Source organism: Tympanuchus pallidicinctus, unplaced genomic scaffold (genome assembly GCF_026119805.1).
Source record: "Tympanuchus pallidicinctus isolate F22 unplaced genomic scaffold, pur_lepc_1.0 scaffold5, whole genome shotgun sequence".
Lineage (NCBI taxonomy): Eukaryota > Metazoa > Chordata > Aves > Galliformes > Phasianidae > Tympanuchus > Tympanuchus pallidicinctus.
Genome location: NW_026294769.1, coordinates 25,457,059 through 25,484,781, shown reverse-complemented (window position 1 = coordinate 25,484,781; position 27,723 = coordinate 25,457,059). Strand labels below are relative to the sequence as shown.

The 27,723-nt window shown below is 43.8% G+C and overlaps 2 protein-coding genes across 9 annotated transcripts; both read right to left on the bottom strand.

Annotated features, from left to right (window-relative positions):
- Positions 1-1,162: 1,162 nt before the first annotated feature.
- MPPE1 (metallophosphoesterase 1) lies at positions 1,163-27,702 on the bottom strand. 7 transcript variants are annotated; one of them, XM_052704620.1, is made up of 10 exons: positions 27,601-27,700; positions 9,262-9,644; positions 8,537-8,645; positions 8,107-8,210; positions 6,762-6,842; positions 5,172-5,280; positions 4,272-4,343; positions 4,041-4,163; positions 3,027-3,167; positions 1,163-1,637 (listed from the first exon to the last, which is right to left on the bottom strand). In XM_052704620.1, exons 2-10 carry the CDS (start codon positions 9,534-9,536, stop codon positions 1,455-1,457), a joined length of 1,197 nt encoding a protein of 398 aa, XP_052560580.1. In that variant the 5' UTR covers positions 9,537-9,644; positions 27,601-27,700; the 3' UTR covers positions 1,163-1,454. The 7 variants fall into 7 exon arrangements, with proteins under 7 accessions (XP_052560580.1, XP_052560583.1, XP_052560581.1 ...); XM_052704623.1 differs by lacking the exon at positions 27,601-27,700 and adding an exon at positions 13,182-13,284; XM_052704621.1 differs by lacking the exon at positions 27,601-27,700 and adding an exon at positions 13,008-13,175.
- Positions 13,363-20,931, bottom strand: LOC128091463 (uncharacterized). Of its 2 annotated transcripts, XM_052704630.1 has the most exons (7): positions 20,833-20,931; positions 20,420-20,559; positions 19,748-19,828; positions 17,290-17,380; positions 16,177-16,363; positions 15,296-15,393; positions 13,363-13,572 (listed from the first exon to the last, which is right to left on the bottom strand). In XM_052704630.1, the coding sequence occupies exons 1-7, from the start codon at positions 20,863-20,865 to the stop codon at positions 13,369-13,371; spliced, it is 834 nt and encodes a 277-aa protein (XP_052560590.1). In that variant the 5' UTR covers positions 20,866-20,931; the 3' UTR covers positions 13,363-13,368. The 2 variants fall into 2 exon arrangements, with proteins under 2 accessions (XP_052560590.1, XP_052560591.1); XM_052704631.1 differs by lacking the exon at positions 19,748-19,828.
- Positions 27,703-27,723: the final 21 nt, after the last annotated feature.

Genomic DNA, 27,723 nt, shown 5'->3' with positions numbered 1-27,723 from the left:
GGAGAGATTAAGAGCTGACACGTTCCCGACGTTGGCCTCCAACTCGGCGCTTCGATCGGTGTTTTGCTGTAAGCACCGCTGGTGGTTACAAACCCCTGCCACCACCTCTCAAATTCAAGTCAGACTGCGGCCCACCGCAGTCCTTGTTTCTATTTGATGACAAACAACCCCATTTTAGACATGACAATATGACCATTTCTTCTTCTCAGAAACGTGTAGATTTTAATACGTGCAAGTGGAGTCATCAGATATTGTCCAGAAAGCGAAGGGCTGAGTGGACTGAGCTAGTCAACAAACCCCCTGAATGCAGAGATTCTCTCGCTTCCCGTGCCAATGAAAGTACCGGGACAAGTAACAGCAGACAGTCTCGGCCTCAGAAGCAGCCCCTGCCCCAAGAGCTACCAGAAGAGCTTTGCTGGGGTGGGTGGCGAGACACGGTGAGGTTTGTGGCGCCCTCCCTTAGGCACAGTGCGCAGAGGTGCTGAGCTCTGCTCCAGCGCTGCCACCCGGCCGGGGGCTCCTTGCAGCTGCCACCTCCCCAGCGCGGAGCCGCTGCACTTCGCAGTGGGACACTACAGAAACGCTAAGAGCCGGCAGCCCTGCCGGAGCCTGCAACAGGAGGCGCTGCCCCTAGCGCCTGCCTGCGGCTGGGGGCTGAGGCACAGGACAATGTTACTGCAGCTGTAGTTGACCTTCCTCCTTGCAGAGCGGCAGCCGGAGGGCCCCTCACCGCACAGATCTCTGGGATGCAATAGGGCCCTCTTTTTTAAGCCCATCATAGCACATCTTTTTAAAAATAGCAGCTTGAGGTGTCAACCTACTTTTGTTTTAAGCAGGTTTCAGGTGTTGTACCAGCAAACTGGATCTGCGAGGCTTCTTCGTGTTGCTGTCTGGTAGATGCTAAACGGTAGCCATCCAATAGTTCTGTGTGACAGGAACTGCAAGGTTTCTTGTCCCTCGCGTAGGACATTCTAAAAAGGTTATGGAAATCTGCATCTCTCAGTGCCGATGTCTCTTGCTTCTGCCTGACCCTACCAAATAGACGTGTGACAGTAGAAGGGCCACGCAGCAATAAAAGAGAGAAACGTTTCCAGTTTGCAGCACTGAGCCTCTCCAGGGTGTGACACTAGTGCAGACAAGTGATGAGGCAACAGGATTTACATAATGTACAGTTACACTTTTAATATACATATTTGATACAAAAATTATAGCAGGAAAAGGACTCATTTGATTGTAGAATACAGTATTTTTGTACAGCATGGAACGTTCATTTCAGTTAATTATTTATCCTGTAGTAGTCATATCAGCTGTATAGGACTTCTATGGTATGTGTAAATGCAACCTGCCTTCAGACTAGCAATCAAATTTAGGTCATTTGCTGGCATGAATATAGTCTGATGTTTGACTGTTCTCAGCTTTGGTATTTCAGTGACTGAATGCAGATGTCTGGCTCTTCATGCTGCTTTATGCTTACTGATTAAACGCTGAGCAAAATAAAATGGTGGAGTGAGAAGCTGAAAATGAGCTAGCACCAGGACGACGAGCAGGGCTCCTGCTGCCCAGTATATAGCGAAGACTCTGCTCTCACGTGGAAGGAAGCATTTGTGGAGGGAGAAGTCAGTTGGTGTTATGCTGCCCTGGAAAAGAAAGACAGTGTCACTGCGCTCTTACAGTGGGTCCCACAGCAGGAGTTGCACCAGAGCGGGCAGACCTGCAGCTCCCAAGTTCTGTGTTGGGTGCAGAGGGTTAGGGCCAGCTCCCAGTACCAGTGCCTTCTCCAGGGGGCTGAAGAGTCTGTAGTGGCAGTGCTGGGCGCTAACTGGAGCAGCCAGCAGCCATCTTCAGCCCAGGCACCAAGCTGCCTGCTTCTCAGCGAGAGAAACCAGGGAGCTGAGCTCCTCCTCAGCTCAGCCTTCAGAAGCCAAACTCCAGCTGCAGGGAAGCAACCCGGAGGCAGCCTTCCTGGGCTCAAGTTAGACTTTGTGAATGTGCCCCTTCCTCACCCCAGGCCCTCCTTCTACCCACTACACACTGCAAAACACACGTTGGCTAATCCAAATTGCCTACACAACTTAAACAACTGAGAACTTTGTTGGGTTTTGGCTTGAAATCTAATTCAAGTTTACAGCAGCCTGAGGCTGAGCTAAAACCATAGCAAGGAGGATGCTGCTTGAACTGGCCAACCTCTTGTTTTGTCTGGCATGTACAGAGAGCATACACAGTTTGAAGGCAGCTGCTCTCAGGAATACGGAATAAACACAACTAATTTTCAACAAGAAAGATTAACAGCATAAAATGAATTGCAAGGTTGGGGTTATCTGTGTATTAAGGAGCCTAAACTCATCAGTGAAAAATACCTTAAAGGGATTTGCCCCCTTAGTCACAGAATACTCCATAAACAGAGTGCAGGTTTTGGTGCTTACTCCACATTTCTCAGAGTTCTGTTTTCTTTCTCTCCTGGGGAATGTGTTGATTTACCTCTGATGATATACTGAGCACTGGAACTGCCTGCGCAAGCAGAACCAACGCTGCATGAATGCAGACTGGACGCGAAGAGGCGGCCCACGGGCACGCAGGCAACGCTTTCCCTGTGTGAAGTGATCCGTGCCCGAGGCTGAAGGCCACCACCACCACGTGAAAGTTCAGGGTGGCAATGGTCTTTGTTTAGAGTGGGTAAATCAGCTGAGTAACGTGAGCCTTTCTACTGTTTGGTGCACAATACTGATTCTTTCTTACAAGTCAACAGTTTACAACGCGCCCTCTTCATAAGCAAATGTCAGATGCTTGTACCCAGATACTGATTAGGTCTTTAACAGCATTGCTTTGTACCACAGAGAACGTGGCTCCCACAGATGTGCTTTATAAAGTGGACGCAGTGTACAGAGTGGGTCGGGTGGGTAGGCAGTTTTTTTTATTTTTTGTTTTTACAGGTAGAATCAGTTTTAAAATATAGCTGACTGCCATGTTGATTTATTTATGAGAGTTCTCTGACAAAAATAAAAAAAAGATAATAATTAAAAACTTACCATGATGAAACTAGGGTTGTTTCTATTCCTCCAACTGAACGACGGGACGCTGATCTCCGGGATCCCCCCCGCGTGCAGCACTTGGCAGGCGCTGTGCGTGTGCCCGCTGAGAATCAGGCGGGGATGGAACCACCACAGCAGCTGCAGTGCGCAATGGAAAAGCACAGCAGTAAGCCGTAACTAAAAGGGAACCGCACGCACGGCCCGTTTCTTCTTCTGACAGAAGGAAAATGTGGGAATTCTGGCAATCTGAAGGAGTGTTTTGGATCAACTTCTGTTTTCCATTAGGTTTATGTTGGCAGTGCGATATCACAGTCATAGAATCACAGGGGTTGGAACGGGCCCCTTTTTATGGAGTCCAAGCCCCTGCTAAAGCAGGTTCCCTACAGTAGGCTGCGCAGGAAAGCATCCTTGCAGGTCTTGAATATCTCCAGAGAAGACCCAAATACTGCTTTTTCTATCCACACAGATCAGAAAAACGAAGCTAACAGCATGCTCCCAGCATTGCAGATAGAAACACCATTTTAACAAAACAACTGGGTGTTCTCATCCATGGGAGAACCCTGTACTGCCCATCTTGAGTGAAGATGTTTATGCAGCAGGAGATAAACACCAACACAGCTTTGGGGCGTACAGCAAGTTTACATGTTCTTGCAGTTACTCCTGCAGCAGTGCTGTCAAACAGGGGCTTTCTGCTAGGTTTGCCATTAATAGCCACATTATATAAACTACAGAACGCTACCCTAGGATAACAGTGGCACAGCACGCTTAAGAGCACCTGCACTTACCACATGCAGAATCGAGGCCCAGATCACGCTGACCCTCAAGAGATGATCCACAGCTCTACTCAGCAGCCTCCAAGAGGCCACAGTAAGCAGGAGCCACAAAGGGCAGTTCATTTCAGCAAACGTTTGCCCTTTCCAGAATGTCCAAGCCAGTAGGTTGCCAGGGACCCAGGCCACTCTCCAACCCACCCACCCACCCACCGATACTCAAGCTGCCGATAGAGAAAACCTTTTGTGATGCTTCCTGAGACAGCACATCGTACTTCTCTTTAAATGGGATGGCCTTCTCCTCCGGAGAGGCAGCATCTTCTCCACTGCATTCTGCATCATTTTTCCGATAGAGAGGGTAATGCTGAGTGAAATGCAAAGCGAGGACGAGTTGTCAATGACACGGCCTTTCTAGAAAGGTCATAAATACCCGAAGCACACTGACACGCTGCCTCACCCATCCCCAGTTCACCTGCAGAAGGATTGGTTGTGAAGCTGGAGGCTTTTCTGCATTGCTGCACCTCTTCTCGGGATGGTTCAGTTCCTATGAATAAAATCAATCCATATATACTGTCCTCACCTCTGTGTACCAAAGAGGTGGGGAAGGGATTTACACAACAGCTACAGGTTGAGGTATTGGATTTTTCAGTTGTTTTGTTTCCTTCCTTGAGAAAAGCAGTACCTGCTCAGAGTACGGTGTTTTAATACTGCACCAACTTCTAAGAGACTGCTGCAGGTATACAGGGAAAGCTCTGCTTTCCCGTTCACAACATGGTGTGAATTGAGCTACACTCTTCCTGAAGATAGTCAAGATATTCAAGATATTCAAATGCTTTCCTGTGGAAAGCAACCACAGGCTCCCACTGACAAGGAGTCACAAGAGATTGAAGGCAGCCTGAGATGCAGCATTTAGGATTAGGCAGTTCTTCCACTGGGAAATGGTTTCAGACTATCAATGCAGCATATGATGCCGCCCACCTGGCATTGTCTCCTATGAGAGGGTGAAAAGGGATGAAGCAAGCAACTGGATTTGATGAAATAATACCACTGAAACATTACCAGACTAACCAGGCAGGATCAGAGCAGAATCAGAGAAGTACAATAGGATATACAGAGCAAAAATCGAAATGCATGGCTTATTTGATCAGAAGAAAGCAGTTTCTGTTAGCTGACAGCAATAACGAGGAAGTGAGCACCATTAACAGGCTAAGATGATAAATGAGGAGAGCTCTGCTAACACGTTACAGCAGGAATGGGAGTAGGTTTATTTCAGACAACAGCCTTCGCTACACCTTTACTGCTGCTACAGCATGGACATTTCCAGCGCAGCAGGCAGGCTGCTGGCTATCACCATGTCTTCAGCAGATCTTACCTGCTGGGAGCAGTTCAGTCTGTGAGAAAGCGCCACCAGCTTCGCCTCTGCAGTGCGGCACAGGGTGCAGCCATCGCCCTCCATGGCCACGCTGTTCACGAGGACAAAGCTGGAAAACACCACGCCGTGGGCTGAGAGGGAGTGGTGGTAAGGACAGGAAGGTGTTTGCTGCTCATGCACATGAGAATAAGCCTTATTTGATCAAATGCAAGGGTTCCAAAATGGGACACAGCTGAGCAAAACTGCAGAACATTGCAGCTTCTGATGTCACGTGTCGCAAATCCTTTTCAAGTATCCATCCTGTAGCTACTGGCCTGTCTTGTAGGCTGCTTCCTAATCAGTCGTTAATTAGGTTGCACCATATACTGGCTGCTGTATTCTATGTTTACTCCATCTTAATGACTGTAATAGATACCGGAGCAGTATTTGAGTGAAATGTTACAAGTCAACCAAACTGAGTTTTGAGAGAAAGGAGAACTTTGCTTCTCTCTCTGCACTCATTTCAGGCAACAGAAACATGTTTTTGATGTTCCATTCCTTCAGAACAACTGAAAAGCCTCACAGCACTGCATCTGGCTGCCTGCCTCCAGCACACAGGTTCATACCACGCAGCCTCGCAGAATGCAGCACTCGGTTAGTAGGAGAGCAGACACACAGCCTGTCTGCCACTGAAAGCCGGAATCCTGCTGTGCTGTTATATGAAAGGAGATGCAGAGACATTCCTGAACTGATGTGGAGTACGTATCTGTAGGACCCTACATCTATATAATAAACAGGAGCATTCACGAAGCTCGTAGATCTTCCTGGGGAAAAACAAGACCACTGCTAGACCTGTTTGGTATATTCTAAACGTCTGTTTAATTAATTAAGCAGGGCAACCTCCTTCTTTCTGGGTCTTATACTCCCATAAGTGATGATAACCTCCTAACATGCTGCCAAATGCAGAGCAGCAGTGGCTCTTCCCTTCCTGTAGCACTTTAGGTTTAAAGAGAAATGCTTTGTCACACTCCCACTACTGCTCTCTCTCACCAGACTCTTGCATGGTACATAACAGCAACCGAAGAGCACGCACCCAATAACAGCTCTGGCACCAAGCTCTGTGCTCAGGGCCTCAGCCTAAACAGAGACTGCATGACCCCACCGTGTGGGGAACCTGTGGCCAAACACTTGCTGTGTTCCCAAATTCCTCAGACAAGGACCAAAGAAGTTATTAAAATTAATGAAACTTTCAGCTTGCAAGCACGGGAGTTGGTTGTTTCTTTCCCAACTCCTATTCTGCTCTGTTTACAGCCATGGGTCATTACCAGCTGCGAGGAAGTACAAATACAAACCTAAGAATGTCATTCCGACTCCTCAGTACTTTTCCATTTGAAAGAAAATTGACCAAGCTTAGAGCAAAAGCTGCCCTCCAGATCTAAGTATGTGTGTCACCCCAAACACAAGCTAGGTATGAAGTAAAAGTAACAATAATCAGATTTAAGTGAAGCATTCCCCTACCTAGCAATTCAATTCCAGTTCTCATTCTCTTATTCCACTAACAGCTGGGCAGAACATTTATATACATATATACATATATATATACACACTCACTTTGTTCCTTTTCGAGTTATTAGCTTTCCTGAAGTAAAGTTGAAAACTTTTTCAAATCGATGGACCTTGTAAGTGGTCGTTCTGCAACACAGAATAAAAATACAACTGAGGTAAGAGACTGGCATTGTAGATAAATAATGGTATATAATAATAAATAATAATATAATCAATGCTTAAATAATCTGACAGAGCTGCTTTGCAATTTTTAAGCCATTCCCACAGCTTGCTGCTGAGTTACTTAGAGCACGTATTCATCCAGCAAGCACAGGGACACCCAGACACTGACAGCGCTGTGTTCTGTCCCAGTCACAGACGTCCCAGGAGAGCACAGGGCAAAAGAAGATGGGAAAGGAATATGCTTAGGCCGAGCACTTTGCAGACTATGAAGCCCAACACAAGGAAAAGAAACTTCAAGACTTCTCTGCCAACGCAGAGAAGTGAGCCCTGAACAACGTTGCATATGCTCTAAGAAGCACAAAAGTAGCCAGAAAGGAGCTGGGGATCCTGGTGGCCAGCAGGTTGGCCATGGGCCAGCAGTGTGTCCTTGTGGCCAAGGAGCCAACGGGATCCCGGCTCATATTAAAGAGTGTGGCCAGCAGGTCAAGGGAGCTGATAAAGCCCCTTTGCTCTGCCCCAGCAAAGCCACGTCTGGAGACCTGTGTCCAGGTCTGGGCTCCCCAGTTCCCCAAGAAAGACACAACTTCTAGACAGAGTCCAGCAGAGGGCTACAAAGATGACTAGGAGCCTGCAGTATCTCCCCTATGAGAAAACAGACCCAGGGCTGTTCAGCCTGGAAAAATGAAGAGTGAGAGGGGATCTTATCAACGCTTACAAACATCCATAGGGCAGGAGACAAGTGGATGGGGCCAGGCTCATTTCAGTGGTGCCCAGGGACAGAACAACACGCACAAAACTGAATGCAAAAATCTTCCATCTAAGCTTATTTACTTAATTACTTATTTACTGTGAGGGTGATGGAGTGCTGGAACAGCTGCTCAGAGAGGTCACGGTCTTCTTCTCTGGAAGTACTCAAAACCCTTTTGGACTCCTTCCTATGTGCCCTGCTGCAGGGACCTTGCATTAGCAGGGGGTTGGGCTGGATGATATCCAGAGATCCCTTCTAACTGCTCTAATTCTATGAAACCTGTACTAAAACGAATTCTTATGGTACACTGTGTGATGCAGGTACTTGTTAAGATCTTGCTCTAACTTACAATGCCATCTCATTTGATCAAAAGTATTTTACATGAACACAGAAAGTCATCCAGACACAAAACCCGTTACTGCATGCATGCTGACATTTCATTCTTGGCACTGGTGTATCTCTTGCACCAAAAGGACTTACTCATAATGAAACCCGATGTCGTGATTCCCAACAATAACCACCAGCTCAGTACTAACTGGATACTTAAACATTTTCTGAAATCTCCTGACATCATCTGCCCATGCCTGCAGAAAGAAAATGAAGAAACTAATGCTGTTCCACAACATGGGAGGGATAGGAGGAACTACAAGTGTATAATACAGAAGCATGCACTCAGTAAAATGCTCACGTTTCCTATGTTCTTTATCAGGTGGAAAGTGCCAAGATATTACTAAAAATGAAGGAGAATCACAACACATCAATTCGTATCTAAAACACTACAAACTTCTACGAGTAGGAAAACTGTAGTAACATAAAACAAAGCCTTGCATACCTAGTCTGTTTCCTTCTGCCATCCATTTCCTTCAAGAAATCCTCATTTTTTGAAACAAGAGAGCTGTTCATGTCATACCTGAGGTGAGTCCCATTTTCCTTCATCAAAGACATCTCCCAGAATAAAAACAATATCTGGCTGCAGTAACCACAAAGCAGTTTGGAAAGATCTCTCCATTTGCCATTCCCTAGAGGGAAAACATGCACCTGGTCATCAATGCATAACTTCTACATCCCCCACTGCAGATACATGAACATAGACTTTCAGGAATGGGAAGATGGCTCCTCCATGCTGAGAATGTTGCCAGGAAATTGCATTTAAATACTCAGAAATCAAGTTTAAGTGCTGTAGGTACCTCCTACCTGGTATGGGTAATTCCACGGCAATAAGATCAGAATGAAATCATGCAAAAAGGAATGTCAAGTTGGTTTATTGCTACTGCAATTCCATTAAACAACTATTTATTAGAATAGTAAATTAATGAATTAATTTTACTACACTATTATTTCTTCAACAAAAGTTCATAAGGTTCATATCATGATAGAATCAGTACTTTTTCAGCTTTTTTTTTTTAACCAAAACAACAACAACAAAAATACAGCTTTATGCAGTAGTCATGATTGGGTTACCTTTGATTTTAGATATGATTTTGCCACCCATTTTTCTACTGTAAATATCTCTCAGCTTCCTTTTCTCTGCAGTTAAATGGATTAAATGTTGAAGCATCAAAGTTATGAGGCTCCATTAATTACCATTAAAAACTAAAGACAGGATAGAGATCATGCCAAAAATTAAATTACTACCTTCGTAGTTTATCCAGCCAATGTCCTTTGATTTCACCAAGCAGGTGAGTATCAGCTAAAAACATGGCCTTCAGGACTGAAGTTGAGGTCTCTTCATTACCTGTGTGAGCCCCACCTTTCACATCCGGCCATCGACATTGAAAAATTACCATGTAATAAATGAAAAATTCACAAAATACCAGCACAGAGCTGACAAAGCACACGAGTTTCAGCAGGAAATAGATCCTCTTCTTCAAAGGACAGCTCTTCACACTGGTCAAGCTGGGACTCAGCATTGCAGTATCAGCACAGAAGTCTTTCCCAGTGGCTAAGTTCTACTCTCTGAGGTGAGGACAGTAGGATTTGTTCAGAGGGCCGAGAGGTTTCATATCAGCATAAAATCCCTGCGGAGAAAATAGAAAATAAAATACTCAAAATCCCTCTGAAAAGGTGCTGTGGAAGGCCAACAGTGCTCATTTCTCATTTGTGTGAAGTCCTTGGGATAGTAAGTATAAATATACATACACACAATCATACAATTGTTTAGGATAGAAAACACCAGCAAAATTCATCAAGTCCAACCATCAGCCAACACATACACATGGACAAAAACAATTTACTATTCCCAGACAAGTGAAATGTGGGAAAATGAGCCTAAGTTAGTGAACACATTGTGTTTCCTAACTTCTTCCACCCTGGATAGCTTGTAACTCAAACAAGGAATTCACTCCCTTTAAAACTATAATTTTATTTTACACCTTTTGAAGGCTCATCCAAATGACCACCTTCACTCCCATAATCCACAACTGTAGCAGGACTCAAGGATCATTTCACTTGCATACAGGCATTTAAGAGAAATTCAGTGCTTCTGGCTTAAGGAAGAAACACACACACTTTCATAGTTCTACTTCTCAAGACTACAGCAATCTCTCACGTGTCAATATGTAGCAGAAAAGAGCATCACAAGAGAGAGGGCAGTGAGAGCAGCCCTACTAAGGGCAATCAGCCAGGGCCCAACACAACTTCCCAGGTCTTCAGTCTGCATCAGACAGACCACTTTGTAAAAGCCAACAACCAACAGAGTAGCAGGGACTCCAGGTAGCTATCAAGGTGCTACTCACACCCTTAACAACAAACTTGTACAGAAACCCACAGAAAGTCTTGTCGTATTCCCCTATTCCACTTATTACAACAGCAAAATTGCACCCTAGTGGTAAGATGGATGGGACTTTGAGCAACGTGGTACATGGGAGGTGTCCCTCCCTACAGCAGGGGTTTGGAACTAGGTGACCTTAAAGGTGATCTAATTTATAAAGGTTTATAATCCAGTTCTATCTATGTGACAAAGCTACTGGCCAGACATCTCAGTTCCACAAAACAGAGGAGCCACAAATAAAGGCTGGTTAACTTAATACAAATCTTGTCTGCATTTCAACTAGCAACGCAAAAATCAGTGAGATCTTGTTTGTGCATCTCACAGCGAGGCAGGGTTACAGCAAAAATGTCCATCCAACATACACAGCAACAAGCACAAAAGTAGGTAAACTCACCCTGCACAAACTGTACCTACCCTGTAACTTGCTAAGTAGTCTGTAGTAGTCCTAAACAGTCTCCACTCCCAAGAAAAACAGTACCGAATTGAACAGAAAATGCTAGCAAGCTTATACGCTTGCATTAGGCATGTAAAAAATAAGATAAAAATGAAAAATCACACGACTCTCCTTATCCACAGCCCACACAAAGCTTAGCACTAATATAACCTGTCACTTCGCTACCGATACCAACGTGTTCTCTGGATTTTTGTTATGCCATTTTTCACACATCCAAGCTCTTCAGAAGCTGCCCACACACCAGTTCCCAGTGTGTGCACACTCACTCTCCTGCCTTCCTGCTGCTGGCTGTTAGCGTTCTGGGAGCCATTTACCGAGTGGGGAAGATGCCCAAAGGTCTCCCATCTGCATCCTACACTTCCAGTGAAAGATCAGAAGAGAAACCAAAATATCTGAGATAGAACCAGCTGAAAAACAGCTCCTGCAACAGAACACCCATCTGCATTGCCCGTGTCGCTCTCCTACCTCCCCTGCAGCCTGCAAGCCGACAGCTGCTCACATCCCGCCTGCGCCGTGTGCTCACAGCCACGCATCTCTGCACACCAAATGGCAGCGCGTGCACCAGTTGTCCCAGCCTCACATACGGGCACCGACAAGCAGAGGCCACACGGAAGAAAGCTGTTCTCTCTGTCACACATGACGGAAGGGCCAAAAATAGCACTGTGGGACCACAGATGCACTGCAAGATGGAGCTGTGGTGCAACACGGCGCTGTGCAGCGCTGCCGCTCCTCCTTCTCACAAGGCCAGTCGTTTAGGTTGGACCAAAACACACGCTGTCACCAGGGCTCACAGAGCTGTGCCAGCAGAAGAGACTGAGGGATTTCTCACTGTTGCTTCTCTAAATAGATGGAAATACATGGCAGTGACCAATGCAAGAATGATTTTTAAAGTTTCCTGAGGTCGTCACGAAGGCGAGATCAAGATTTTTCAGCTGGTTATCCAGCTTTTATTTACAAGCGAGGTAAGGATGAAGCAAGATACAATGCTGCGCAGACAGACCAGGAAGCAAGGAACTCGGAGCTTTATCCTGTCTCTAACTTAGTGAGCACGTAACCCTAAATACCTCATATTCTTTTAAGCCAAATTATTAATTTACACTATCAAACTATCACAGTGTGATAGTCTCTGTGTTGTTATTACACTGAAGAAGCTGCTTGAGGGTATAAATAAGCATAGTGCTTCTATCCTCATGATGAACTCAAATTTTCACTCACTTTTTCCATTGCATGTCACGAAGTTACAGCATTCAACCTTCAGAGAATATAACTCAAGGTCTATATGTGCTTCAAAGCATAACAGTTACAAACAAGTTGAGGTTCCAACGTCCAAGTTTTCCCTCTTGAAATGCACAACTGAGTTCTCTCTTTGCATTCCAAGCTTTTTCTCAGCCTCTCTCTCCAAAGCAACGCGACACTTCTACCTTGTATGCTCTAACTCTCAGCACTCAATCCCTATCAGTGCTTCAGATACTGGAGTAGTAGCAATCCTCACTCTTCAATCAAATAAGAGCTTCTGATGAGTTAAATATATACAATCATAGAATGGCCTGGGTTGAAAAGGACCTCAAAGATCATCTAGTTTCACAGAATCACAGAATTGTAGGGGTTGGAAGGGACCTCTAGAGATCATCGAGACCAACCCCCCTGCCAAAGCAGGTTGCTTACCTCCTGCAAAGCAGGTTTCAACCCTCCTGCTGTGGGCAGGGTCGCCAACCACTAGACCAGGCTGCCCAGAAATGTAAATACACATATAGAGTCCATCAGGAGAATGCCAGTCTTTACATGGTTTTTATATACATACAAGGTCTTTTGTTGGTTTGGTTTTTTATATGTATGTTTTACTTACAGGAAATGCCATATTGGGAAATTCTTCGAACTGAAACACAAAGATTTGATTTTCCCACAAACACCCACAACCACAGCTGCAATTGGTGCATTTTATGAGTGTGAAAGAGAGCTCGGAGAACTCAGCTGAAGTTATGCAGACCACAGTTTATTTAAAAACCAGACGTACAAAATCAAATGCATAAAATACAAAAACACTTCAGAACAGCTTCCTACACTGAGCTGATATTACTGATTTCCTAACTGTATCAGAATGTGGCACTACATTTCAAATTTGTAGTATAAAAAAAAAAAAAAAAGTAGAAAACCTACTTGCCATTGGATTATCAGCAGTTACAAATGTGCTGTAAAAGGAAGTCCAAAGATTACACTTATTTGTTTCAAGCACTTCTCATACTGATTATTCAGTTTCACAGATTCCTGCACGGCGCGCTTTAGATCTTCTATCTCTTGGAAAAACTCCTAGAAAAACCCAAAAATAATCACCTCAGTTTCTTTGAAGATATTCTCCATAACAGCTGGTCAGGGTTTCTCTTGTTCCCACGTTCAGACACTTTCTGTTGTAATTAGGTTAGGGCCAAGTTCGGCAAACACAGCACACATCCACTATAGTCATGTGTAATAGTTTAAAAGCTTTGCCCTGAGAGGGAACGCAAGCACAATTTAAGTTACTTCAGAGCCTGAAATAGAGACTGATAATGGGAAAGATACAAGAGACACGAATAGAAGGAAGAAAAAAAAAAGTTGGCTTGTCAGAAAGATAGGAAATGGCAATCCAAAATTGACAAGGAAATAATGTCACTGTCACAGACTCTCCCGTGCAAAAATACAGCAACACAGGAACAGAACATGGAAACAACCTAAGTTCAAAGGATATCTGAAATAAAAATACAGAGAAGAGTGAAAAAGAAAGGTTTCCATGAGATCTGAAACCGTCAGCCAGCAGTAGAAAGCATGCCATTGACTTGGAAGAAACTAAAGGAGTAAGACTATAAAAGGGGAAAATAGGCAAGAAGAGATGTAAGGAGAGCCAACTATCAATACTAATGTTAGCATTTGAACACGACAATAACGAAGAGTTTAAGGTGGAAAAACAGATGCAACATTTAGAGATGGAAGGATCTACATTTCTTTGATCCGTGAACTTCGTTATAAATTGCTAGGGTCAGTTTAGAACCTTCAGTACAGCTTCATCATGTTAATGAATGGCTGTTTCAGATCTGTTATTGATGACTGCACTAGGAGTGGACAGATCTATGATGCACTAAGATAGATCACTAAATGGATAACATCATCCAACAGATTCAGCTTGATCAGACAAAAGCAATTTGCAAGAAAGCTGGGAATGAAGAAGAGCAGTATGTGAGGCTGCAAAAAACACAGAAACAGCTCAGTAAGCAAGCCATAAGAACTAGTCCTGGTGAACAGCAGCCCATAGGATTCACTTCCTCACAGCAGTCCTTTTGTTATTACAGTACATAACTTAACAAGTACTTCTATCTGTACTTAACTAGATCAGTTCAGCTTCATAAAAATAAACTTCAGCTATTACAATACTAATAGCTTTCAGCTCAGATGAAACTATTTCTTGTTCAACTTCTACAGCTCAAGTCTATTGAGCAGTTCAGATGCTCTGTAAGCAAAGTCAAAAGGTGTTGGAAAACCCAAGGACTGTAAACAGAATATAAGCAATCAAAACTTCATTTCACCAAACCTGCAAAGTCCTACCTACCAAACTAACACTGTTATCTACTTACATTTGACACCTTCTTCTGCTTCTTGACTTTTTTTTTTTTAAAAAAAAAAAAAAAAAAGGAATAGCTACATACATCCTAAGTAAGCACAGTGACTTAAAACTACCAAAAAAATGAGTCCATAACTTCAGAGCAGTATTTTCTTCTTCTGAAAGAAGAAACTTTCAGTTATGAGCTGTCCCTGACTTCCAAGCAAGGGGAATCTAGAACCTATCCAGGCTCAATGCTCTACTCATTTCATATCTAATGAATTAGCACCAGGTTTTATCGCTACCTCTGTAATGAAAGTGAACAAACATTATTTGTTTTTAGAACAACTAAAGCATGTCTTATGCTGAAAATAAAATCTTAGACCAGTAATATTAAACTGAATCCTCTACAGCTAAGTAGGGTCTCTCCACCTTCCCATATCAATTCAAGAATTATCAACCTTTCACTCTTCTTTGATAACTGCAGAGACAACCTGCCACAAGCCCTTCATGACCCTCCAAAGGTCACAGTTCTGCCACAGACACAGTTTCAGTTACCAGCACTTGTAATTTTTACCTTGTAACAACAGAAGACAAAGAATCACACTTGGTGGAAATTAAACTGTTGAGCCATTAAAAAAAGCATCTACAAGAAAATTCACAATTTTAAAGTAAAAAGAAAAAAAATCATAATTATTCTTCTTGGTCAGCCAAGCAGTATTGCAGGATATGAGTATTTCAAGGAGTCATTCATTTCTTTTTCAGAATGGCATACACTGGTTTTTTTAATGTATTTTGCTTGCTAAAAGCCAAGATAGAAAAGTTTATTTTTCAAAAATAACCTGCTCTTATAAGAACAGGTCCTATAAGAAATTACCTTGTCTAATCCAGCTAATTCCTTCCTTAGTGCTCTCCTTTCCTCAGACAACTTTTCATTTTCTTTCTTCAGCTTTTTAATCTCCTTTAGCAACAGCTCTATATTCAAATAACAAAATACAGACTTTAGCCATCACAGTCAGCCTCCCCCTCACATGAATCAGACCGCAGCTAAAGAGCTGCCTGCATTTTTGCTATTAGAAAATCATGCTTCAGCTTTTCCAAGTTATCTTTTTCTTACAGTGACTTATTCTCAAGAATTAGCCCAGTTCACCCCCAGCTGCTAGAAAAGGCATCAGAATCTGCAAATTGGGCATTTTTGAACCGATTCCTAGAATGTGGGGATTTTTCCTTTCAAAAGAAGTTGCAAAACAGCTGCATCACAGCTTGATTACCATTTTCTGACTTCAGAAAGGGTCACATCAGCAGCTGTTGATCACTTCCTCAGAAATTATATGTACATGACCTCTTCAACTTATTTTTTTTTTAATAATGCTTTGAAGAGGAACAGAACTGTACCTCATAGCTTTAGATTCATGAGGAAGACATGCACAAACCAACACTGGATGGATTTATTGCATGTGTTATGGCTAAAAACAGTTTCTCTTGTGAATTGCTGCCTAAAAGCCAAAGGATGTAGCTACTAAGTTTTGTACAAACGAAGTTTACTGGAATAAATAATGAATACTAGTGAATGCACCACACATTCATGCCCATGATTATAGTGCAGAACTGGATTGACAGATACAATATTAAAATGGCAGCATTTTAGATGCTGCAGTGTAAGAAATAATTGGAGAGTGCCTACAGATCAGAAACTAAACTCATCCCCTCTGGTGATCATAGTAAAAGGAGCATCATTGAAATGAACTATACCATTACCTATGTATTTACTGCAGCACGACTCCTCCTTTCCAGATGTGTCTCTGTGAGACACTATTTCTCCCCCTAGGGTTCGACTTCTTTTCCCAGAAACAGCGTGAGTTTTCCACAAAACTTTATTACGTTCCAATTGCTCAATCCTTTGCTTCTGCTCTTGAAGACTGTGCTCTAGCTCACAAATTTTCATCTGTCAAGAGACCAAAATTTATTTTAAAATGCATAGCAGAAAAATAGTTCAACTGAGTATGAATGGAAATTTATCCTGAACGCAAACCTAGAGCCTTCAACCACTCAATTAAAGGTATGTTCATCTAGAAGTGTCTGAAAGGAGAGGAAAAATGCAGCAACTGAAGATCTGCACACCTCAGAAATGTTTTTAAGAGATATGTAACTGAGCACACAGCCAACAAAGCGAAACTGTTCATGCACAAAGATGCACAGACATACCAAACCTTTCCCCACAATACACTCATGGCAGCAGTTCCCAGCTTTTACGAAAGGCAGACATAATCCAGTCATAACAAACATTCAAAATGCAAAGGAAGCACACGTTCACAAACTCCTAGGTAAAATTTCATTATACTGGCCAGCCACAATGCTACTAAATGGCTGAAGAGGCAAAACCCACTTGAAGCAGCTTCTTAGGCCACTCCTGAGCACACAACCAAACCTTTGCTTCAGTTAATGCTATTCTCATGTACAGCAAGCCAGAAGATCTTGCTGTCTGAAAAATACTCGCTCTTTTTGGTTAGCTTGCTGCTGGGCTCCTGAAATAAATCGGCTCACAACACATACAGAAAAATATCACAGCAGAGAGAAAAGAGGGAAGAATGCATATACAGTTGGTAGGAGAGGCAGATAGATGAGAAAAGAAACAAGCAACAAAAGAGGAGAACAAGTTACAGACATAGCAGGGACATGGTTCACCTCCAAACTGAACACAGACTACTTCCCATTATCCCAATGGCACGGGAAATGGAAGAAACAATGAGTACAAAAACAAACAAAAAAAAACTTTGCAAAACCCATGCTGCAAACCTAAGAATGATTTTTCAGTCTACCAAAGAGCTTATGTTTGGCTATTTGATACCATCTCCTACAAGCTCTACTTACAGTGAGGTTTCTAATTGTTTCACTTTGTTCCTGGTTTGTTTTCATTTCCTTAACGTAACATTTTTGTAGATTACTATACAGCTGTAGTAGTCTAAAACAGAAGAAATGTATAAATTGCAATAAAATACGAACGCCAACAAAACAAGCTTTATCATAAAGGTACCATACATGTCCCAAATGAATCCTTTGGGTAGTATTTTTACTGTAGACTTGTAATGGAAATATTAAGATTGTTACAAATGAAGTTTGATCAGCAACACAGAAAGCACTGCAGAAATTGCAAAGTGAGAGAGAAAAGAACTGTCTGCATCAATGCAAAGAACCACTATCACACAGGCCAAGGACTCAGTGCTTCTCACCAGCCCAGATGGCCACACTCAGTACAAACAACCCGCTGAGGGAAAGACCCAGAACAGGAGGGCAGCAGCAAGTTTGCAATTTATCACATCTGTCATTTGTTGCCCTGTCTCAGTTTCACCCAGGACGGAATTGTTTTCTTCAGAATGTCTGGTATGATGCTATGTTTTAATTCTAGGAGAAAAAAATGCTGATAACAAACTGATGTTTATAGTTGCTGCCAATTAGTGTTGTACAGAGCCAAGGCCTTTGGCAACAAAGGGCCCAAGGAGCTGGGAAGGAACAGAATTAGGACAGCTGACTTAAACTGGCCAAAGGGATATTCCATGCCATACGACATGAAGTGGAATGAGTTATGAAGGGGCTGGGTGCTCTTTTGGCTCTCTTCCACTGCCAGGGGGCTAGCTGAGCATTGGTCAGGGAGGTGGTGAGCAATCGCTTGTGCATCTTGTTATATACATTTACACACACACACATATAGTCATAACTATTTTCCTTTTCTCTATCTTATCTATCTTAGTAAATAGTTTTTATCTCAACTCACAAGTCCTGGTTTTTTTTGTTTGTTTGGGTTTTTTTGTTTTGTTTTTTTTTTCTCCCTCTCCTCCCTGATTCTCTCCCCTGTCCCACTAGGAAGGAGGGGGAACAAGCGAACAACTGTGTGGTGCTGAGCCACCTGTTGGCTTAAATCAAAAATAGCATAATAGGAATGACAATGAGACAACTACTAAAGGATATGAACGAGTTTGGCTCTTGACACCCATCAAGAACCCAAGAGACACAATGAGAACTCGAAATGCAGCATCCCCACCTCTCCATGTTGCTCCCAAGCAATCCTGGCCACAACACTTAAACACACACACCTCACTGCTTGTAAGTATGACTGAGTGAAATCTATGGCACAGTGAGTGCAAGTGAGCAAAAACCTATCTAAAATCCATGTTAAATTAACAGACTTGAACAGTTAACATTACATTTCTCTTTGATATTGCCTTGCATCGAGATCTGCTGCACTAATTTCCCATGGTATTCCATAGCATTCAGTGTACAAATACCAGATTCATGAAACAACTGATGAACATCAACAAATATTTTTCCCTATTTTATTAAGAATTAGGATAAGAGCTGACATTCATACTATGTTATGACAGCATCACAAACAGGATAAGTGATACTAGCACAGAAAAGCTCTGTAAATAACAAACAAACTGATGATACAAGTGAAGTTAGTTGCAGATGCACAACTTAACACAATACAGGGCCAGCATTTGTGTCTAAGAATAATTCAAGTATCTTGAACCAAAATCACACAGTCCGAGCCCAGAGCTAGACACCCAGCCACCCTACATAGTTGACAAGAGGCTGGTATGCTGTAAGGTAATTATACTAAAGACAATTAAAAAAAAAAAAAAATACAGGCCACCTAAACACTAGAAACAGTGCGTGTGAATCCCCAGCAGCAGGGGCTTCTACTATCTACATAAGATGCACAGACCAGAATCTATTCCTGTAAATGGACAAAAGCTTTTGAAAGAATGGAGCAGCCTACTTCAAAACCAAGTTAGATAGGGCTTGACCAACATTTTATATAACAATGCCTAATTGCTGAAATTTTTCACTATGCATTTTCTTAAAACGCAATTATACCTTTTGCATCCAAAAAAAAACCAAAAAAAAAAAAAAAAGCAGTTACAAAAATTTATTTTTAACATTAACTGGCAAACTCCAGTTAATAGCAGCTCACTTCTCAAGTGAATTAAGATTGGAATATAGAACCACTCATCATGTGACTCATACTGAAAAAACTATTAGCCTATACGTTTTATATACATAAAAAAATGAGCCATTTACAATTTCCTCTTAAAAAAGGAAATTGTATAATTGCAGGTTATTAAAAATCTACCTAAGAAGTCACTTGTGCAGTATATGTGTGTATAAATAAAACACGCACATGCACATGTGCATGACTGAGCGTTTTAATTTGATTTTTCTCAATGAAAGATTTGTCATGGAAACATTTGACTCAGCCACGCAGAATACATTCTACTGTAGAGAGAAGCATATGTTTAATTTGCTGAAGAATCAGTTTCCAAGAACTCACCTGGCACTTTCACCCTCTAGATTAAGATTCTTGCTGTATCCACCCTTACGCCATACGTGCGTGTCTGTTTGAATCTGAACGCTTCATCAAAAGAAACACAACAGCTTAATAATATTAGATTTTACAATTTTAATTGGCTCATACAAAACAACAGAAAAATAAAAGTTTAAGCTCCTTTTCAGTTTGATTTTACAATGAAAGTTTTCAGGCAGGATCATGAAAACACCAAACTTGAACTTGAAAACTGTGCAAAAACGCTAAAGTAAATGCTGGCAGGACGCTTCTTGAAGCTTTACAACTACAGTTTCTCAGGTTCTCAGGGAGGTGGTGAGCAATCGCTTGAGCATCTTTTAAATGATGCAACTGAAGTCTCTCACCTCCGTCTGGAGGCAAAACCCTCTTGAGCTCTTATGGTTTGGCACAGCTGGCACGGGGCTGTTACCCAGTGATATCAGAAGTGTTTACTTTGGTATAACAGTGACAACTTCATCCAAATCACCCCAGCCATTCTTTCTCTGCCCCCAGCATCCTCCCATCCTCACCATAGGAAGGATAGATAAGACTTGGTGTGCCTGGGGGATAACGATGGACAAGTCCTGAAATGCTACGCTCTTTCAGACACACACACACACACACAGAAAAAGAGAGATCAGTTTGAGAATGAATTCTTACTCCCTGCTGGTGACATCACCACGTGCTAACTGCCGCTGCCGCCCTTCTCCCTGAATCTGAGCCAAGTCCTTTTCCAGCTCCTTATTCTTTGTTTGTAGCTTTTTCAGCTTCCTGAGTAATTGCTCGTTTTCGGCACCGAGCTGAAAAGCGAAAGAACCAAAAAGGAGGGACGGCGCTACACTTTCAGATAACGTATTAACGGACAGGATGACGTTTCAGGCTATAATTCCCTCCTGCAGGTTTTACCGCGTCCATCGTGAACCCCTCGCGGGCACAGCCACGCCAATCACCTCACCCACCGCCCGAACGCAACAGCGGCGGCCAGGCGCACAGGCTATGGAGTCCAACCGACGCTATCACCTCACGCTCGGTCAGCGCAAGGCCTCGAAGCGAAGAGCCCGGGCCCGACTCACTTGCAAGCAGCGGTGCACGGAGGACAGCGCCATGGCGGCCCCGGGGCTGAGCCCAGCCCGCCGCCGGCCGCCCCCGCCCTACACACGCTAGGCGCAGGCGCGACGGCTCCCGCCCCGCCGCCGAGGAAGCCCGCCCTTGCCGAAGCAGCTCCCTGCAGGGGGCGCACAGGAATGAGCCCAGTTAGGTTTGAGACGTCTCCGTCTCAAGGAAGAGAGAAGGAGAAGGAGACTCCACAGCCTTTCTGGGCAGCCTGTTCTCAGCGCTCTGTCACCCTCACTGCAAAGTTCTTCCCTGGGAACCTCCTGTGTTGCAGTTGCTGCTAGTCATCGAAGAGTCCACTCCCACTGACTTAATTCCCATACTCTAGATATTTTAACAGTGATGAGATTCCTCCTCAGCCTTCTCTTCTCCAGACTGAGCACCCCAGGTCCCTAAGTGGGCCCTCCTACAGGAGATGCTCCAGGCCTCCACCATCTTTGTCACCACCCACTGGACTCCTTCCAGGAGATCCCTGTCCTTTTTCAACCAGGGAGCCCAGAATTGGACACAGGGCTCCAGATGTGTCCTCACCAGGCCAGAACAGAGGAGGATCGCTTCCCTCAACCTGCTGGCCAGGCTCTTGTTAATGCACCCCAGGATCCCCATGGCTTTGACCACAAGGGCACAGTGCTGGCTCATGGCCAACCTGCTGCCCACCAGGACCCCCAGTTCCTTTTCCACTGAACTCCTCTTTGTAGAGAGGCATTCAGCAGCTCCCATCCCCTCCACTGCCCTGGATCAGCCCATCCCGGGCTTGGCCAACTCCTCACACTTAGCCTTGGGTTCAGACACAAAGTAAAAGCCACAGCACATGAGATCCACACACAAGCTACTAGGCAGGAAGCAATCCCCAGAATGCATGGGATGGAATGGTGTACTCATTCTCAGCTGCCAGGCCAGTCTGTGAGGATTTCTTCACAGGTTCCACAACTCCAGGAGCAGCTGAACTACTCCACTAATTCTTCAGGCCCTTGGCAAATCATCTTGTCCCAGAGGCGCACAGCAACAAAACCAATACTCTAATCAGCACTGAGATTTAGTACTATGTAAACTATAAAGTAAGCGGCTACAATAGCTGCTGGCAAAAAGAGAAAGTGTATAATAGATCACAAGCCGGAAAGATAACAGTGATATATTCAGATGGAATAGTAACACAGTTACAATAACACATTATGTTACAATAGTAACATTGAATCAAACAACAAGAAAAAAATACTTGTATTTTCAAACTCTTGGAAAAGCCATTTGAAGGTTTTATCGTGCACATGACAATCATTTTCAAAAGTGGTACTTGATCTTGGGTGGCTCCACTTCAGAATAAGCATCCATGCTTCCAAATTAAGGATGTTCAATAAATTTGCTAAAATAACCCAAAGCTGTGTAGCACAAGATATCAGATATTGGAGCATCAAAAAAATCAAAATATGTAAGCATGCATGGATATACAAACAAGAAATATATTTTCTGTGCTTAATTAAGAAACACATTCATTTTCCAGAAAGATTAACAACGTGACTTTTAACAAACTTGTCTGTGTCAGCGACAATATAAAGTGCCATTAAAAACACTTACTTGTCACTGCAATTACAGCAGGAGCATTTCCCTATGTAACTATTCAAGCAGTTTGTTGAACACTTTTTTTTTTCCTTGCATTTTTGTTTCTAACAGCTTTGTATGCAGAGACACATTTCATGCTGGCACACACAAATGAAAATGTCATTGATTCTACTGGTGTGTTGAGCCTGCTACTTATTGCCAAGCAGCAGGAATGTGACCCATAGCACTTTTTTCAGCTACATGTGCACCAAAATCATTGATTGAATTTGTCAGAAAATCTCTGAGCGCGGGATTACTTGATGCAACCCCATAATAACTCCAGGCACAGCTTTTTTTTCCAGACAGATTAGAGGGCAGCATATGTCATTCTGACTCTCAGCAAGACCTACTATTCTCAGGAGATTTTCCAGGAATTAAACTCTCCTGTGAAAATCTAGATGCCTTTGTGAAAGCACATAAAAATTTCATCTGCCTCAAATGAATCCCTCTTTCATCTACCAGCTGTAACAAAGATGGCTCCTGAGTCCCTTTCCGTGTGGGAGACTGAAACATTCACACATTCTTTCTAGACATTACATTCTCTGGCGCAACCAGCCCTGTCAATCTCACGGATAAATGCCTGCTGAAAAATCCTGGAACAATCTTGAACCAAATGGCCAACACGGGGGAGTTTCAGTTTGAGCTTTGATCTGAAAGCAGAAATCCAGTTTGCATTCAGGATCCTTCCTTTAAACAGGAAGCAACCTGGCTATGCTGAGCCCTAGCATAACTGTGGAAGAGAGTTATAAACTATAAAGTTCAGAATTCAGATCCAAAGTCAAATCATACGATTTTCTGTATATCAAACACAAGGACCTGATTGGATTGGATTTGAATTGGAGCCAGTTTGAAAATTCTAGAAAACACTGAAGGACACCATTTTGCTATAATCTATCAGATTTTGAAGCCAAAAATCTTAAGTTTCACATTATCAAACTCCCAGAACAGATCTGAAGGTCAAATTCGGCTTGAGACTAACTTTTTGATAATTTGTGGCAGGAAGGAGAATGTGGAGGGCACTCTGTGAGTAGTGACCTCAGGGCCTCCTAGACACAGAGGAGAAATGCGGTCAGGGTATGACTGAGCAACAGAAAGGAAACACAGGCAACAATTAACACACCACTGAGAGCAGCAGACAGGAGTCACTAATGAGCATTCTGTGAAATACTGCCATTGTTGGAAACTTCTTTTTGTTTCTGATGGAGCAGAACAAGCACAAGTGTGGTTCTTCATGGGAATCCAGCAAGAAAGTCTTTTTATAATGTACCTTCTCTTCTTGAACACCGAAAAAAAAAAAAAAAAAAAAAAAAAAAAAAGTTGGACCAAGCATCCTCTTCACCAGCCATAAAATCTACTCAGCAACATGACAAACTAAAACTACAGCCACACTGCAGTACTCTGAACAATAAAAAGCTTGTCATCAGGGTTACCTCTTACAGAGGACTGTCAGCCTCAAACTTCATTCTTGGTGGAGTACTGGGAAAAGTTCCACAGAAAGGAGCTAGAAACAGTAAACATCAATTTTATGTGACTAATCCAATATAATCCTATGCTGTATAAAAAGACCACCTGTATGGAATCATGCTGAAGTGCTTCCGTAACAGTGCAGCAAGCCACTGGCTGTCATGCCAAGGAAATGCTCTCTCACAGCCATCAGGCTAATAATTCCAACAGATTACTTCCTCACCCCCTCTCCGTTTTTATTAAAACTGTTAGTCACTTGCTCTCTCATTTAATTTCCTATTAAGAGATCATCCATCAAACCTGCAAAGTATCTGAAGACATCTGCAGCCTCCATGGTGCTGGCTGGCCAGCTGCAAGAGGTCACTCATTCTCTTCAAAAACTACAACAAATTGTATTGCATCAGTGCAGCATGTAATTACTGTCAAAGAAGAGGATGGTTGAGGAGTAAGTAAACCAATTTCTGTCGCAGCAGCTTCCCTTCTCAATGACCCTACTTTCAGTACTGCAGACAGAGCTGGCTGCAAACAGGATCTGCGTGGTACAGACAGCAGAGAAATGCTGCGCAACACATTAGAAAAGGAAATGAAGGAGGACATCACCTCCAGCTAGCTAACACTTAACTCACAAAGGCTTCACAGCTTATGAGAAAAGGAAATCAAAGACTGCATGCACTCCATGCTCTGTTTTGCAATGTATTTTCCCCTCCTCTGAACACTCTTGGTCTCAGGAAAGGAAGTCTGAACTGCGAAAGACCGAGGTCAGGCTCAGAAGAACTCAGACCCAAGAAACACCGGTATTTCAAGTTCACCTGGGATGAGTCTACTGCAAGTCAATGGGATGAAAAGCATGGCATGTGTGTAGATTACAAAACGTGTGTGCAAGGAACTGGCTAGCACTGAGGGTTATGAAAGATCAGAGGTTACGAAAGACCTTGGCAGCCATGAAAGGTGAGCCCAGAGCCTGAGCCAGCAGGCAGAGAACAACTGCAGCGTGCCCCAAACCACGTGGTTGTGTGAGAGCAACTGGCAGCTCACAGCAGCAAGCTCCTACTGCTTGCAGGCCTGGGCTAAGGGAAGCCTGAAAAAACTTCAGAACAGAAGTAATAAAACAGCCATCAGTGAATAGGAGCCTTCTTTATAGAGCTTACAGGCAACTGTAGTGTTTTGCAATGTATTTTGAAAGGTCTTAAAATACTAGCTCCAGTCAATGATTTCCTAAGTACTCTTCTTGGCTCTTCGTTTCTGTTTTCCAATGTTTCACTATTGAGATGAATTTGCAAATTCTGAGGGTTCGTTCAGTTGTTATTTCAGCCTTCAGAACTCAGCCTTCTGTGATTCTTTTACTAATATCCTTCCACTAGTGGAAAAGGAAGTTGTGGAAATCCTACTGAGCTAGACGGAGTCACTCATTTTCCAAACACCACTCAAATCTCACGTAAGAGAGGACACTCCAGCTTGCAAAGTACTGGGGGGAGCACCTTCCCATTGTTGCAACAGCATTTCACTGCACCAGGGATTTCCTACCATCACCTCCAGTGAGGTTTTTTTCTGCATCCCACCTACTATACTATCACACTGCACTGTTTGTAAAATGCAAGCTCCAGAGATGCTTCAGACATGAGCCTAACCACAGCAAGCCTCTGAATGCTGTAGCAGCTCTGAGACATGAGGAGAAGCTACTAAAGTTCAGGCTGGTGTTATGACATCTCACTGGTATGTTCACTTACTGCCCCAGGACAGCTCTCCCAGCAAGGTCCTGACATTACCTCAAGCCATGCCAATTAAATTTTGCCTGGTCCTTACAAAATTGTCAATATTACATCAGGGATAATAAGTTTTGTTGTTACGTACTTCTCTTAATGCAAATACAGGTACCACTAAAGCATTTTTATTTTAGCCAGACTAATATAGATTCCAAAAGGTCATTGAAAACGAAACCTTCGATCACAGAGCAGTTGTTGAATGACAAAAACAAATTTCATACACTCAATGTATTTAATGCCTGTTTCACAAAGTTAAAGGCGACAGTTCCTTTTCTGCTCCATCCCCAGATCTCTTTTGTTCAATTCCACATTAAATGTGCATTACAATAAGTAACTTAGGACAGGTTACCCTATTGCATTAGGTACACATCCATCACAGGTCATCTTTCTCTATAAGGAAGATTTAGAATTGCTCAGCTGCCTGTACTGGCCCCCAACTCCTCTGGCTGACACACACCGCACGTTGGCCTATGCTTCCTGCAGGAAGTTCTTCATTCTCCTTACCCTTGAGGAATCCAAACTGATGTACAACACAGCTAACTGCAAAACCAGACAGCAATGTATTTGTTACCACACTTATTCTCAAATGCTAACAAAAAAAAACCCCTGATGTTAAAAACCTGTTACATTGTCTCCTTGTTCTTCCTGGTGCCATTTCATGCCATTTCTCTCACACATAGCCTAAGCATGACAGAGAACACCATCACACATGGCCCCAGTGTGAGCCTTCTTTTTTAACACATGCAGCTCTGCAGCCAGCCCCCCATTTTCCAGGACCTACCCTGTCTCTGCAAGTTTTATCATACACTCATAAAATCATAGAATTGTTAAGGTTGGAAAATACCTCTAAGATCATGTAGTTCAACTGTCAGCCTACCACTACCATGCCCACTAACCATGCCACATCCACGTTTCTTGAACACCTTCAGGGACAGTGACTCCAACATCTCCTTGGGCAGCCCATTTCAGCGCCACACCGCTCTTATAAAGAGTAGAAATTTTTTCCTAATATGCACCCTGAACCTCCCTGGCACAACCTGAGGCCTTCCATAACCTCTTGCTCTCTTGCTAGCCCGGGAGAAGAGGCTGAAACCCACCTCACTACAGCCTATTTTCAGGTTGCTTTAGAGGACAATAAGGTCTCCCCTGAGCTTCCTTTTCTCCAGACTGAACAATCCCAGCTCCCTCAGCCCCTCCTCATAAGACTTGTGCTCCAGACCCCTCACAGCTTCACTGCCCTTCTCTGGGCATGCTCCAGGGCCTCATTGTCTTTCTTGTAGCAAGGGATCCAAAACAGAGCACAGCACTCAAGAAGCTCACTGCTCAGTACAGAGGTATAATCACTTCCCTGCTCCTGCTGGCTGCACTATTTCTGATACAAGCCAGGATGCCACTGGCCTTCTTGGCCACCTGGCACACTGCTTGTGTTCAGCTGGCTGTCAACTATCACCCCCAGATCCTTTTCCTCTGTGCAGCATTCCATCCCCAGGCCTGTAGTGATACGCAGAGCTGCTGTGACCAAAGGGCAGGCCTGCCACTCGGCCTTGTTGCAGGCCATACCATTGGCCTCAGCCCATCGCTCAGCACGTTCAGATGCAGCTCCTCGCTAAGGATTACACACTCCCAAACAACAGCCAACCCATACAGGTGGGCCAGAGTGCCGCCCAGAGCAGCACAACGCCGTGCAGCACACGCACACCCTCCCATTTGCCTGTGGCCGAGAAGCCGCCAGCAGCCCGCTAGGCGCCTTCCACACAGCACAGCAGCCCACGCCGAGCACTGCCAGCCCCGCGGCGGCCATGTCGGGTCGGGTCGGGTCGGGCCAGCGGCCTCCCCAAAGCCTTTCGCCCTTCTCGCAGCTCCTCTCCGTGCCACCCCCGGCCCCTCTCCACCCCCGGGGCTCACCTAAAATTAGCGCCCTGCCGCCGCGGCCCGCCCTTCCCATCGAGCGCGGCGGCCTCCGTCCCTCCGCCCCGTCCTCCCCGCGGGGCGGCGCCGGGGCTCCGAGTGACAGCGGCAGCTTCGGCC

Coding starts and splice junctions, on each gene's coding strand:
- MPPE1 (XM_052704620.1), bottom strand. CDS start 9,536: ATGCTGAGTCCCAGCTTGACCAGTGTGAAGAGCTGTCCTTTGAAGAAG. Junction 6,843..8,106: donor GACATCGGGTTTCATTATGA/GTAAGTCCTTTT, acceptor TCTGTGTTGCAG/AACGACCACTTACAAGGTCC. Junction 5,281..6,761: donor ATAACTCGAAAAGGAACAAA/GTGAGTGTGTAT, acceptor GGTGTTTTCCAG/CTTTGTCCTCGTGAACAGCG.
- LOC128091463 (XM_052704630.1), bottom strand. CDS start 20,865: ATGGCGCTGTCCTCCGTGCACCGCTGCTTGCAA. Junction 16,364..17,289: donor AAACAATTAGAAACCTCACT/GTAAGTAGAGCT, acceptor GTCTCTTGACAG/ATGAAAATTTGTGAGCTAGA. Junction 15,394..16,176: donor GTGCTGCAGTAAATACATAG/GTAATGGTATAG, acceptor ATTTGAATATAG/AGCTGTTGCTAAAGGAGATT.